The sequence below is a fragment of the Phasianus colchicus genome, chromosome 11 (assembly GCF_987193195.1).
Source record: "Phasianus colchicus chromosome 11, bPhaCol1.hap1.1, whole genome shotgun sequence".
Lineage (NCBI taxonomy): Eukaryota > Metazoa > Chordata > Aves > Galliformes > Phasianidae > Phasianus > Phasianus colchicus.
The window spans coordinates 12229611-12243963 of NC_143446.1; the positions used below are offsets into that span (position 1 = coordinate 12229611).

The 14353-nt window shown below is 46.2% G+C and overlaps 1 protein-coding gene across 11 annotated transcripts in view; it reads left to right on the plus strand.

Moving 5' to 3' along the window:
• The window catches only part of PLXNB1 (plexin B1), a 67541-nt gene that overhangs the window by 46430 nt on the left and 6758 nt on the right, over positions 1-14353 (plus strand). For all 11 annotated transcript variants that reach the window (XM_090148269.1, XM_090148271.1, XM_031607150.2 and 8 more), the window contains 18 exons: positions 233-355; positions 1188-1281; positions 1549-1715; positions 2743-2894; positions 4754-4859; positions 6349-6485; positions 6707-6883; positions 7072-7240; positions 8288-8530; positions 8990-9166; positions 9471-9619; positions 9743-9843; positions 10652-10869; positions 11070-11248; positions 11988-12054; positions 12624-12770; positions 13240-13417; positions 13955-14058. In XM_090148269.1, the coding sequence (XP_090004395.1) occupies positions 233-355; positions 1188-1281; positions 1549-1715; positions 2743-2894; positions 4754-4859; positions 6349-6485; positions 6707-6883; positions 7072-7240; positions 8288-8530; positions 8990-9166; positions 9471-9619; positions 9743-9843; positions 10652-10869; positions 11070-11248; positions 11988-12054; positions 12624-12770; positions 13240-13417; positions 13955-14058 (2688 nt within the window). The remainder of the gene's footprint in view (positions 1-232; positions 356-1187; positions 1282-1548; positions 1716-2742; positions 2895-4753; positions 4860-6348; positions 6486-6706; positions 6884-7071; positions 7241-8287; positions 8531-8989; positions 9167-9470; positions 9620-9742; positions 9844-10651; positions 10870-11069; positions 11249-11987; positions 12055-12623; positions 12771-13239; positions 13418-13954; positions 14059-14353) is intronic.

The following is a 14353-nucleotide window of genomic DNA, read 5'->3' on the forward strand; positions in this document are numbered from 1 at the left end:
TGGCAACCCTTTACAAACAACTACTTCAGAACACAGCCCACAGACTAATTGTTAGTTTGTATGTTAAACTCGACTTCACCACTCAGGGGAGCTGAGTTAGTTACAGATACATATCCTCCTTTTTTTGACAAGACATGCATAAGCAATTTGAGGAAAGGCTTACAGGAGAGTGTAAGAATACACTTAGTATGTCCAAGATGCACTAATCTGTGTGCTCTACCCTTGTTTCCAGGACCAGCAGTGGGACTATGAGTGTGTCCTGAATTTGGAGGGGAAGATGATGATGATGGATGCTTATGTGGAAGGGGATGAAGCAAACCAGTCCCTGTGTTACATCACCTGCCAGCTGAACCAGGTGAGTGCCTGAGATTTGTGGTGGCATTTCATGGTTCATACTGGTACTAATTTTATTCACCTTGTTTATCTAACTGGCTGGGAGGTGAGGTTTCTGAGGAAAAAAACACATTTTGCTAAAATATTTGTAGAGTGTTTAACACCACACAGATCTTGTCTGGGGTGCTGCTTCCTGGTGGCACTGGCATTTCAGGCTGCAGAAGGATTGTGTGGTCTGAGCCACAAGATCTGTTGCTGTGTTTGACGTGGCACACAATGGTGCTGTCTCAGAACTGCTGCTCATTGCAACCTGCCACTTCTGCTTTAGCTTGAATTGCTGCTTAGCACAGTTTGCAGATCGTGACTTCTGTGGCAGTGGTTCTTTTGAGTGGATTTTATGTAGGGCAAGGTTTATGGGCAGAGGTGGTGTTCTTAGCTTGCAACCTCGCATAGTCAAAAGAAAAGGAATAACATCAGCTTTTGAGCACAGACCAATTATAATCCTACATCCTGAAATTGCAGAAATGCCAGCTTGAACAATTTTCTGAGCAGGTGGCTTGTAATTAGAAATCAGACATTTAGGAATGCAGTTAGGAAGTTAGACAAGCATTGCCATGAGCACACGCTTGTTTGCAGTGTTCTTCCAATGTCTGTTTCTCTTTTTAGAACTAAGTGGTGACTGAGTGAGCCAGTAAGGACAAGCCCATGCTGCCATCACCTGAGCTAATGCTCCTTTGACTACATTCATAGAAGCTCCATTTAGGCTGTGCATGATGAATGTTAATTTTTTTTGTTTTTCCAGCCTGTTCAGCTAGTGTGTTTGTGCTTTACCTTGATGCTTTCTGTCTTCGCAGTACAGCTACACAGCACCTCAACTCGAATTCAATGCTGTGGTGTTTGTGCAGAGGCGGCAGCACCTTCGGGTGGACAGTGCTGCAGATCTTCACGGTAAGAATTCAACACTTCTCAAAGGGACAGCAAAAGGAATGGAAGGGGAATTCAAGAAATCCTCAGCTTTTTTATATATGTAGATCCATAGATATCTTGCATGTGTAGTAATCCTATCACAGGGCAACTGAAGAAAACATACAGCCTTATTTCCATCAGTTTTCACAGAGCAGGGAGGTGGAGGGGTGCTATGTAGGACACCAAATTGCTGGGTTATTCTATGCCTTAGGGGCTGTTTTCACACGCTTCTGAATGTTTCTCTTCCAGTGACTTTCTACAACTGCTCTGTGGGACACAGTGACTGCAGCCGCTGCCAAACAGCCGACTCAAAGTACAACTGTGTGTGGTGTGGTGGTGACAAGCCCAGCTGTATCTTCAGGGGCTCCTGCAAGGAAGAGATAGAAGACCTGTGCCCAGCACCTCTCATTCACTCTGTGAGTAACCATCTACTCACTAGTATATGGGATTCTCTAGTTGAAACCAGAGGTCTGTGAACTCAGAGTGCAAACAGTGTAGTTCAATAGTATGTTGGCACATTGAAGAGTACATTAATCCTATTCCACTGTAATTCCTTGGTGATGTGAGGATGCTAGACTTGTGCTGAACTTTTGTTGTACTGATAGAGAACACTGGGGAATTATGTATTTGTATCTCATGTGAGCTGAAACTGATATACCAAAAGAAACATAACCATTTAAAAGCTGGGAAAGGATCTGCAGACTGGATCCTCCAACTGTTCTGAGCCAGACTCTGAAACAGATTGGCCCAACTGAGCCTGGGGTAAAGGAGGGCAAACCCTAATGATAGTGGCACAGTGAGGATGTGAAAGGTGTGACAGGTTACTGGGATTAATTATTTTTGTTTGTTTATTTTAAGTGTTTCTTGCTAACTGCCACATGACAGGTGTCTGTAGCCATGTGTCCCTTTGCTTGTCAGCTTGTCCTCCCTCCAGTGGCACACAACGTCCATGTGCTGCATCTTGTCGTAGTTCATCTTGGATGCTGCTCAGGGACAGAGCTTTGAAGTTTGTGCAGCATGTGATTCATTGTCTTACTGATGCTGAGGGGGTAATGGTGCTTGCTGCTTCAATACAAGTAACACGTACCAGCTTGTGCATTCCCATTCTTCAGAAGAGATGCTCTACAGAGTGGTCAGCATGTTGTTGAGGTCAAGCAGAGTAGTCCTTGCCTATAGAAGTCCACAGTGGATTAATACCCTCTGGGGAATGCTGGCAATGGTGAGGAATAGGAAAGAAGGCTCTGACCATGATATTCTTCATGATCTCTCTTCTGAGGATGCAGCCTGCTACTAGTCCTGGTTACCAAAGTGAATCCATAGCAGTGACTGGACCAGGCAGTTGGTATCGGGGCAGTCATGAAGGGCTCTGTGCTGTAGATCAGGTGCCAGACTGAGGAGGTCTGAGATAATGTGACATTTACACGTGCGCGGATGTCTTTGCAGGTGTACCCCCTGTCTGGACCAGTGGAAGGTGGCACTAGAATCACCATCACTGGCTCAAACCTCGGGCAGAAACATCAAGACATTGCAGAAACTGTCACTGTTGCAGGAATTCCCTGTGCCGTAGATGCTCAAGAGTATGAGATCTCTAGCAGGTAGAGTATCTGCAAACCTCCTCCCAGAGACAGGTGTTGGCTTTTCCCTTGGCTGCTGACACCAAGCTGAGATTTTGTTGCCTTTTCTGTAGCAAGTATCGAGCCTTGCCCATTCTCTAGGGAGTGCCTCTGAGTACAGTTGCCTTCTGATTAGTTTCTCCCTAGGCAGTGACCTTGGAGCGATAAGTTTGTGTACAAGGCAATGACCAAACAGTGCTGCCATGCACCGAACACACTGCTGGTGTGGGGCCTGTGGGCTAGCATGCTCAGGGAGTCACAGGCTCAGAGCCACGCAGTTTCATGCGTGTGTTCCCAGTCACAGCTTTATTTCAATAAAGCAAAGGACGTGGCTTTTGTAAGTGTCACTGCTAGGGAAATTTCGTATTAACACATGGCAAGGATGAGAATGCGTGATTGGAGCTACAGCACAACTTGTTGCCTCTGCTTGAGTGAGCATATCCTTAGACTGTTATTTTTCACTTGCTGGCTAGACATCAACCTCCCAAAAACAAATGCAGTGAAAAGATCCCCTTAGCTTGGGACTGACAGCGGAGTCTTGCTGGGCACTGTGCCACACTTCTGGTTAGCAGTGCCTAGCAGTTACACAGAGCCTGTGAAAGTAGTGGCTAGGAGGAGGCTGACAAGGGGCAAGAGATGTTGTGCTGAATCCAGCTTATGTTAGTAATAAAGGTAACTGAGTAACTGGTGTGCCTGGTCAGGGAAGGGCTGTATGACAGGAAAATATAGTCAGGTTTGAGAGACTGTGGCAACTAGGAAACAGGGAGAAGGAGAAAAGAATATTTTCAGGGCAGGTAAGTGGGAGCCTTGGACAAGGGAGGGAAAGGAGCCAAGCAGCCAGCAGGAAATGAGGAGACAAGAACAGAGCAATTGTGAGTAACCTCTCATCAGAGCTATCACAAGCCCATTTTTCCATCCCATGGTATCTGTAGCACCCTTCCCCCAGGGAGCCAGGTAAGTTCCTGCTGGGAAGTGCCCTGCTGTGTTGAGCAGTGTTGTCTTGTCTGTGCTCTTTGTTTGTCTGAATCCATCTGCTTTCTGTTTTCATCCTGGAATTAGAGTATAATCTTCCTGGGGTAGCACTGCCTTTGTTCTGGCACCTGGCATCACAGGAGGTTGGCTTGAAACTGGCTCCCTGCAGTGCCTAGTGTAAAATTCCCGAGCCTTTTTGGTTGGGGGCATATAGCTGTGTATGTGGAACTCCTGAGCAAGGCGCCAACAAAATTACTGTGTAAGGAAGCTGGCAACAGTCTGCTGCAGGACTGAGGTTTTTTTATTAGTAAATCAGTGCCCTAACACGGGACTTCTTGCTACTGTATTTGAAGTATGACCTGATTTTTCACCTTCTCCCATGCCAAATTACAGTGGAGGGACTGGAAAGAATGAGGGGGTGCATATCAAGGGAGCTGGCAGGTTCTAGAGGCTGCTGGCTGAAGAGCAGTGCCAACTGGACCTCTTGTCTTGACTTTTTTGTTCTGCATCAGGCACAGTGCTACTGTGTGGATTGACCTCTGCTAGCCTAAAGTCACTCTGGAAGTCACTGTTTGGATCAGCTCTGGACTGTAGTGGAGTTCTTGGCCTCTTTGTGCAACTGCTACAGTGAGCTTCATCCTTTCTGTCCTGCTGTCAGACAGAGTGGCTCATTTGAATGGCTACCTGCTTTTTTCTGCCGCACCTAAACAGCTCGTAAAGGAGTTTTTCCATGTTCAGTTGTGTGTTCTGAACACGTGATAAGACTGCAAGAGAAGGGAGCTGAGGCTGCTAGGTGGTTTTAGAACATGGCACAATGGGTACAGCTCATCGTTTCCATGCTGTGACACTATTGCTGGATTGTCCTGCAGCATCGTGTGCATCACTGGTGGGAGCTGGACAGAGAGATTTGGGCACATTGTGGTGGAAGTGCCTGGAGGAGGACGTGGAGTCTCTGAGCACATTTTCACCTACCAGGTAATACAGCTATCCCTTCTTTAATACCCCTCTGTTCTTTCAGTACTTCTGCTGTACAGGAGCATAAGACACCATCAGAAACTTGATGTTGGTGTGTTTTCTTCTTATTTATCTGCTGCTTGTGTTGTGTGGGGTGTTTTTTTTCCCTATTGCTAAGATTATAAGAACAGCTGTGGTGGATTGTACCGAGGTGTCTTTCTGATTTGGAGATTTTTGTTTAAGTCCTTATTAGGACTTGTGACTTTCTCTTAATTTGAAAACTAAGAACTTGAACACTGCTTTAACAGTCTTTACTTCTGACCTTCAGCAGCTGGTGGCAGTGAGTCTGGAATTACTGTGCATTGCATGGAGAAGTTTCCTTTATTTTTAAACACTTTTCTGATAAGTTGTTGATATCTTAAACCCAGTAACTATGAAATATTTAAGTAAGATACAATACTCACTTTTCTACCTTGCTGTACAACTATGAATTGTATGTGACTAGTTGCATATCTCCATTTTCCTTGAAGGAGGAAAGAAATGCCTGAAAAGTCTTGGGCTATTACATTTTGGCCATATGTCTTGTGTGTTGGATTATATTTGTTGTTGTTCTTTGGTTCCCTGATGACCATCTTTAGGCAGGGTGATGGGGCTGCATTCTGTATTGAAGATATGAGTGCAACAGCAATTTGTACTGTGTCATAAAGATTCCCTTATTATATTCAACCCATTTCACAGGAATTCATAATGCTTGATGTGTTTTTATTGAGATCTGTGCTTTGCAGGCAATAGAATTGTCATAGGCACTCCTGAATGGGCATTAGCTATTTCAAAGCTCACACCTGGGCTGCTTTACTGTTGTTGTCTCCCAGCTCCTTCTCATTTAATCTATCTCACTTGTCATTTATTAATAGTGAACTACTTGTCCCAGTCTGTTGCCAGGCCCCCCTGAATGTTTGTGCACCATGTCAGTGGACTGAGTTTTTGTTGCTGTGAATAATTTTATCAAATTTCCTTTCTCCTTCCCAGGTGACCTAACAACATGTTTAACTGCACAGGTCTTAACACAGAGTCTTAGGACTCCCTGCTGGTAATCTCCTCATCTACTAGACAAACAGACAATTTATTTACTACCTCACATTTCCTAACTTGAGTTCTTAATCCAGTTAGTGATCTGAACAATCCCTTTGAACCCTTTGTTGATCCTAGGGTTTGTGTGTGAGGCTTATGGCTTTGCTATTTGCAGCACCCATCTGCCTTTTGTATTTGGTGGAAAAATAAGTTCCTAGCTCACGTTTCTTGCTGGTGTGGTTGGTCCCCTCCCTCTGCTGCTACCACTCCACAGTAAGAGGAGCTGCAGGATCTTAACTGAGGACTGCTGCGATTAGGAATCTACAACTTGTATTTTCAGAGTCCTGGAGATCCCTGTTGCTTTCTTTCCTTGCCTTATTTTGTGAGGTCCTTGTTACTCAAGCACTCAAGTTCTCTTTTTTTTTCTTTTTCCTTCCAGAACCCAGTGCTGAAATCCATTGTTCCAACTCAGGGCCCCAAAGCAGGAGGAACCTGCCTTACACTGCTGGGCTCAAAGCTGCTAACTGGACATCCTAATGAGATCAGTGTCCTGCTCGGAGACCTCCCTTGCCACATGTAAGATCAGAGCCTCCCAATGTGCTGGCTGTGTGCTGCCCAAAGTCTGCCCTAGAGCCCTGCAGGGTTGTCAGCATTAGACTTAGAACCTTTCATCATTAAACTTAGGAAAATGGGGGAAGAGGTTCACAGGCTATCGGCAAGGAGTAAGGCATTGTGTTATAAAACCTGTCACTTCAGTGGCTGTATGAATCCCTTATTCTCTTTTTTCTCTCTCCAAGCCTCTCTGAGATGACAGAGGATCAGTTGGCATGCCAGACAAGTCCCAGCAATGTGTCCACAGAACTCCCAGTCACTATCAAATACGGAGACCAGGAACGGAGGCTGGAAGGATCCCTCTTCAGATACACTCTAGATCCCAATATCACTTTTGCAGAGCCACCCAAAAGCTTTCTCAGGTACAGAGACAGTGCTTGCACCTTTCCAGGGCTCTGTGCTGTGGTAGGCAGGTACTACAGCACTGCTGGCATCTGTTTGTTGTGTTGTACTCTGGAGTAAAGCCAGGCTTGTAGGAATGGACATAAGCAGAAGGGTGGGAGCATGAGCAAGACAGAGCTAGCGAATAATAGGTGCTTTTCTCTTCCAGTGGGGGGAGAGTACTCAGAGTTCATGGATACAACTTGGATGTTGTACAGAGCCCAAAGATTCGAGTCACAGTTTCTCCATCTGAACGCCGGCGCCGAGGGCTGGGGAGATGGCGCAGAATCATCCCAGACACGGAGTGCCCCGAAGATGCTCTGTGCAGCATCCAGCAGGTGATGTGGCAAAGGGCTCAGTGGGGCTGTGGGTGTGTGAGAACTGGTGTGTTGCAGAGGTGGACTTTCTGTCACTGGGGCATCTGGACCCGTTGCTCTCATCTGCTTGTGTCCTACCAACTAAGTCTTGGCCAAATGAAAGCAATGTCTGCCAGGTTAAGTGCTTTCACAAACAATGACATGAGTTGGATCTACTTTTGCTTAGGGATGTTCAATATTTTTCTGCTCTCCAGCTGCCTGTCTTGAGATGTGTAACTGTGGAGATACTGATCTGATGAAGACAGCAGATCTTGCAGCAGAATTTGCAGAATTGAGAATATTTGGTAGCCAAAGTACAAACATTTGTATTCATAGTGCAGACAATAGAGGGCTTCCTGTACGTAAACTTGGAAGCCTTGCTGAGGTATAATTATCTGACATATCATCTGACATTTCATCTGGCATTCCAAGATACGTGGCGAGGACGATGCTTTTCATATTCTTACATGTACATGAAAGCTTCTCAAACCATGAAGGATGCTTTTTTTCCATACTAAATCCCTTTCAGGTTTTATTGCACAGATGTGGACATGCACTAGCAAAAGCTGTTTCTCCAGTATTTTTTGTGACTCTGAATTCCTACTGGGGAAGGGGGGAAAAAAAAATGACTCTAATACTTTCACCACATGTTTAAAATGTATGTAACCCAACACAGAACACTTCTTTCACAGAAACGTTCAGGTTAAGTAAGTCTGCCTTGTGTTGGAGGTCTTTGATCTAAAGCTGATACTTCTCCAGAATTTACTGCTGGGCAAATGTCAGAGCTAATTTCCACTGTTGAGAATTCGGTACTTGCAGCAAAACCAGTGCTCAGAAGACTGTCCTCAGAGGAACACAGGGAATTCCTCAGATCTTGTGTTTTTCTCTCTACAATTAGCAGTTTCTCTGGCATTGCTCCAGATAAAAGGAGCACAGACTGGCCCCAGATTGCTCAGGGCTGGGAAGTATTGCAGAGCTGCAGGAGAAGTGCTGGTGTTTCCCCACTGACGTTTTTGTCTTTGCTTTTAGTTTGAAGAACCATGTCTTGTTAACTCCTCCTACCTGATCCTGTGCAAAACTCCAGCCATTAACCTGCTACTGCGGAGTGTCCGCATCAAACTGGAATTTATTCTGGATAATCTGAGCTTTGATTTCAACTCATTGCATCCCATGCCCTTCTCTTACGAAGTCAACCCCATCCTCAAGCCGCTGAATGCTGAAGATCCTGCCAAGCCCTATCGTCACAAGCCTGGAAGTGTCATTTCTGTGGAGGTAATGCAAGAAATAACATACGCTGTACAGAATTCTTGCTAACCTTAGACTGTTTTAAATTGGTGTCATGCAGCACCCAGTGTTCTAAGGCATTTGACAGGCTTGCAGCCTGTAACAGCACATCTATTTCAGCCCCTGAGAAAGGGCACATAATAAGAGGGGAAAAGGACTGCACCAAAAAAATTCTCTTGAGCCCATATGGATTCATAGGGCTCATAGAAAGTTCCATACTCTTATTTTTAGTCTCAGTGTAAAAGTAACACTATTCATGTTTGAGATACTAGTATGAAAAAAAAGCCTGCACCTGCCAAAGCTGCCAACCTTTTCGTGTCATCCTAGGAGTAAAAAGACAGGGCTCCTCTCATCTTGCAGTGCTGGTCTCCTTCATTGTCTCTGGAAATATGGATAATGGAGATGGTTTTTAGTCCCATCTGATGTTCTGTTCTATTTCTGTTCCAGGGGGAGAATCTAGATCTGGCCATTTCTAAGGATGAAGTTATGGCCATGATTGGGGAAGGAATCTGTGTGGTGAAGACATTAACAAGGAACCATCTCTACTGTGAGCCTCCCTCTGAGCAGCCAGCTCCACGGCATCGCACAAAGCGGGAGGGCACTGATCTGCTCCCAGAGTTCACGGTAGGGAATCAGCAAGAAAGCGTGTTTTTAGTAGATGCACAAGCGAGATGTGGTGCTAGAAGCAGAGGGACAGGGAGAAGAAAGGCAGAAGCCCTAGTGGCAAGGAGCTGTTCTTGTTCTTAACTCTACCTGTAAGTGCCAAACGCTGCCTGAAAACAAATGGAGCAGCTGCATTCAGAAGTTGTGCTGTGGGACGTTGCCCTACAGGAGAGCTTTATACCACCTGTAATCATGATGGAGAAGCCATTTCTTTGCTTTTCAGTGCTGCACTGAGCTTATATCACAGTGTATGCTTTCTTTACAGGTGCAGATGGGAAACCTGAACTTCCTCCTGGGCAGAGTGCAGTATGACACAGAAAGCCAGCTCACCTTCCCGCTGGAGGCACAGATTGGTCTGGGTGTTGGCGCATCCTTTGTGGCACTGATTGTTCTGGTCATTGTCTTCATATACAGGTGAGAGGCTGTGGCATTGTATGGGAGCTCCAGTTGCCCTGGTGTCCTTGGCAGCAACACAACAGCCGGTAAAGGACAATCCTGGGCTAAAATCACTGGGAACAATTCTGCTGCTTATTACAGGAGGAAGAGTAAACAGGCTCTGAGGGATTACAAGAAAGTTCAAATCCAGCTGGAAAATCTAGAAACAAGTGTTCGGGACAGATGCAAAAAGGAATTCACAGGTCAGTCACAGAGCTCCTATGTTTCTGCAGATTCGGGGAAGTTTGAAGAATCGCACTGAGCCCTACTGCTTTTTCATTGCTGCATATTTGTTTGGGTAACTCAGGACAGGCTATAGCTTTCATCCTATGCCAGTGCACTGAAGCGTGGCCAAATGTCTTATTTAATGTTTCTTTTTAATTCAGAGCACAGTGATCTGTAAAGACCCCTATGATTCTCCAGTTCATCCTCCAGACTCAGATGAGGAGCTAAAGGTCAGGACAGCACACTTGGAGGGATCTGAAGGGCAGCTGGTCCAGTCTGTGTGTAGAGCAGGTTAAATTACACCCCATACATATCCTGAGTCTGCAAACCTTGAACTTCAGCTGCTTTCAGCTGTGAGCCCTTGTGTGGGGCATCTACAGCTCTAGAACTGTGCAGGCAGCTCAGATTGTAGTCTGCAACTGATGTGGGAAGGCAGGGAGGTGCAGGAACTTTCTAGTACTTTGTATATAGTTAATGCCTATGACCACAAGATCAGTGCCAAACTGTGGCTTCCTCTTTATAAAACAGCAAACCCGCCCCTATCTATAAAAGGGAATAACCACCAAATTCACTTACTGGTTCCTAATGCAGTTCTCCCAGTGCCTAGTCTATTGATAGATGTTCTAGTAATGGGACCCTAGCGTGACTCTTCCGATAGGAAACATCCTTCATCTTCCCAGCACTCTCATTATGCTGGCTCTAATTCCTGCCTAGACTCACTACATGTTCTGTACTGTCATTTGTATGATAATGGGGTTAAAATCACAGGCATTTCCTTTCCCCCAGACCTGATGACTGAGATGATGGACCTCACGAGTGACCTTGTGGGCACAGGCATCCCCTTCCTGGACTACAAGTCCTATGCAGAGCGCATTTTCTTTCCGGGCCACCGTGAGTCACCACTGCAAAGGGACCTGGACATCCCTGAGTGCCGTCGGCAGACTGTGGAGCAGGGCTTGGTCCAGCTCTCCAACCTGCTCAACAGCAAACTCTTCCTCACCAAGGTAATGTGCCTCTCTCTGCCTGCAGCATGCTGTGGGATCGGGGTTGTATTGCTGTCAACTGGTGGCAGGAAGCAGGCAGTGCTCAGTAAAGTTCATTCCTGTGCAGTCTCCTGTGCAGCACCACTGCTTTCAAGAGCCAGTAGTTGTGGCTGCCTTGTTTTCAGTGGATTCACACAGTGGTTTGTCTCTCCTCCCACCAGTTCATCCACACTCTGGAAATCCAGCGCACTTTCTCCCCAAGAGACCGGGCCTATGTGGCATCGTTGCTTACTGTGTCACTGCATGGGAAGTTGGAATACTTCACTGACATCCTCAAAACACTGCTGAATGACCTTGTGGAGCAGTACGTGGCCAAGAACCCAAAGCTGATGTTGCGGAGGTGAGCCAGCCAGACGTGGCCCCACCATTAGTTACCTGAGGGGACGGAGCTTTTCTGTCCTCATAGCAAACTTTGAAACTGCTGTGGGTAAGATAACATTATGGTATGAGCTGCATTTGTAGAACCAGTATGTGACCAGGCAACACGTGCCAAACAGGAGGAAGCAGAAATGATGGTACCCCTTACCCCAGCCAGCAGCTGGCAGGGAGGAAAAAAGATGAGAGAAGAAGCTGGCATTGCCCACCCCAGCTTCCTGTTCTTTTGCAGCTGCTGTATGTTAGTGCTCTTCTTGAGAACAAGTACTGGGACTGCCAAGTCTGCTAGGATCTCTTGCTGTATAGAGGTTCCTAGACTCACAATCATGCCATGTTTGGAAACGAAACTGAAATATCTTCTGTGTTCAGATCCCCATTAGCCTCCTGTCCAGTGCATCCTTCTGATCTGAATGAATTTATTTTGTTTGAGACCTGCTGGAGGCTGTCCTCTCTCCCCTCCTTGTCTGTCTCACTTCACTTCTGTCATTTGGTGCCTCCTTCAGGCTAAAAAGTGCCTCAAATAAGAACTGGGATCGAAAGGATTTAACCTGACTCATCCCTAAAGTAATTTACTTTTTCTCCCTCTTTTTTTGATCGTTTATCATTATTTAGCATTTTCTTTTCTCAGAAGGGGTGATCTTCATTTCCAATTTCATCCTTGCTGTGCACTATATGCATGTGACCAGCCCCATGCTCTCTTTCAGGACAGAAACAGTGGTAGAGAAGCTGTTAACCAACTGGATGTCCATCTGCCTGTATGCATTTGTGAGGGTGAGTTCTTTGTGTCTTTCTGGAATAAAATGGCCAAGAGATGAGAGAAAGTCAAAGCTTTGCTCTGTCTCTCACTATTAGCTGAAATAATACCAGAGGCATCCTGTGTTTCAGAAGTTACTGGGGAAGACAGATGCATTAATGCCAGTCCATGTTTCAGGATGCCTCGCTAGATCATGGAGAGAGCTCAGTGTAGCTCCTGTATCATCACAATGTAAGGCACACTGGCCATAGGCTGCTCTGTGTGTGGGGAGGATGCCCCCTGATTTAATTCCTCTCCTGAGAGTGGCAAGCAGTGTCCTTCTGATTAGTGGCATGGAGACAGAGCGATGCCTTTGTCTTATGTGTCCAGCGTAGTCCCTACATGTTCCCTGTGCTTGGAGTGGGAGCTGTTGGCAGAGACTTTCTTTGCCTGCAGTGGTAACTGCTGTATCTCCTGGCGTCCTCTGACCCACTGCTCCTCTCTCTACCTGGGAGTCTGTGATTCCAGGCTGTTGGGTTCTGCTGGGTTCTGTTGGGGGAAACAAGATGAATTCCTGACAGGTGAAACTCCATCCCTTCTGTGCCAGGACTCTGTAGGGGAACCACTTTACATGCTGTTTCGAGGAATCAAGCACCAGGTGGACAAGGGGCCTGTCGACTGGGTGACAGGGAAAGCCAAATACACCCTGAATGACAACCGCCTTCTGAGGGAGGACCTGGAGTATCGCACTCTGGTAAGCACCAAATCTTTTGTTCCCTGTGGGCCCTCTGGTGTGAAAGGCTCAGAGTCTCTCCTCATCAAGGCAGAAGTACAGTATCCTGCCACTGTCTCCTGGCAGCCAGGTTTCTCCCAGTAGCACAGTGGTGTAGCTGAGCGAGAGCTCTGTTAAGTCGGGCATTTTTGCCCTAGCTGATAGGAGTTACCATCACAGTAATCTGGTGTATGAGCCACTCTCTGCGTCTGGAAATAAGGGGATAAAATCACTGATGGCAATGGTGGAAGCCTCTCCCCAGCACAGTTAAACTGGCTTCCAGCTTTCAGGGCAAGGTCAGGAACATGGTGTTCAACGATATGTGCCATTTTCTGTTCTGAAACCCCTTCAGTGAAAGGAATAGATATTAACTTGCTTTAATGCCAGACGTCAAAAGTGTAGATGTGTCAGATGTGTCAGAGTAGCTGTGACCTTTGCTTTTGTTCCACAGACTTTAAATGCTTTAACACAAGCAGGAGTTGCTGCAGGAGGGGCAGAGGACTCCCAGGGGATTTCTGCTAAAGTGCTAGACTGTGACACCATAACACAAGTGAAGGAGAAAATCCTAGATCAGATTTATAAAGGGATGCCGTACTGTCATCGACCAGACCCAGACACCCTGGATCTCGGTGAGCAGAACTCCTTGGTGCCCAAATTTAATGAGGACATGGAAAAGTGGTTGTTTGTGCACAGCACCCACGTCTGCATGAAGTTTGTCACTCTCTGCTGAGTTCCTGACTGGTGACCTTGTACTTTTGCTGGACCCAACATGGCATGTCATAGGAAAGGCTATAAATGTAAGAGGCAGGGGTGGGAAAGAAGCAACTGAAGTCCAGCCCCTTCCATTTCATGGTGCTTGGGGTTCTTTGCTAGATCTGAATCATGGCAGTGGCTTGAGAAAGAGGATGTGGGGGGTGGGGGATGGACAGAGAATGTGTATGGGAGGGGAAGACTATTTGAGTGTAGAGATGCTGTAGTCCTAAGCCAGCTCTTGCTGCCAGTGGAGTCAGTGGTGTAACATTTAAATAATGTCTATCAGAGAGGATTTTGTCTCTTTTCTGTCTTAAAGTTCCACTAGTTCAGGCTGAAGTGCAGTGGACTTTCAGAGATGCCTCAGCTTAACTGCTGTTTTCTTCCTTCCATTTCCTGTGCTTTAATGGCTGCAGAGTGGAGATCGGGGCTGGCAGGTCATCTGATACTGTCTGATGAGGACGTGACATCTGTTGTTCAAGGAACTTGGAAACGCCTGAACACTCTTCAGCACTACAAGGTCAGAACTGACTCTACTATTGCTTCATCTGCCCTTTCCTCTTTTACACACAGTTATATCCCATTTATGACTCTGGCTTCTCATGGATTACTGTAAAAGTACTACAGCTTTCGTCACAGTGGCATATTCAAATGAAGTCAGTACTGTGTCCTGAACTGTAATTTCTCAACCAGCATAGTCCTCTGCCTAGTCTGCACTTGAGACCTGACAGGTCTGGAGCTTGAGGGCAGTGCTGCTAGATTCATTAATGTTCCAGTCCAAATCAGTTAGCAGGTGATAATGCATTGGTCTGCGA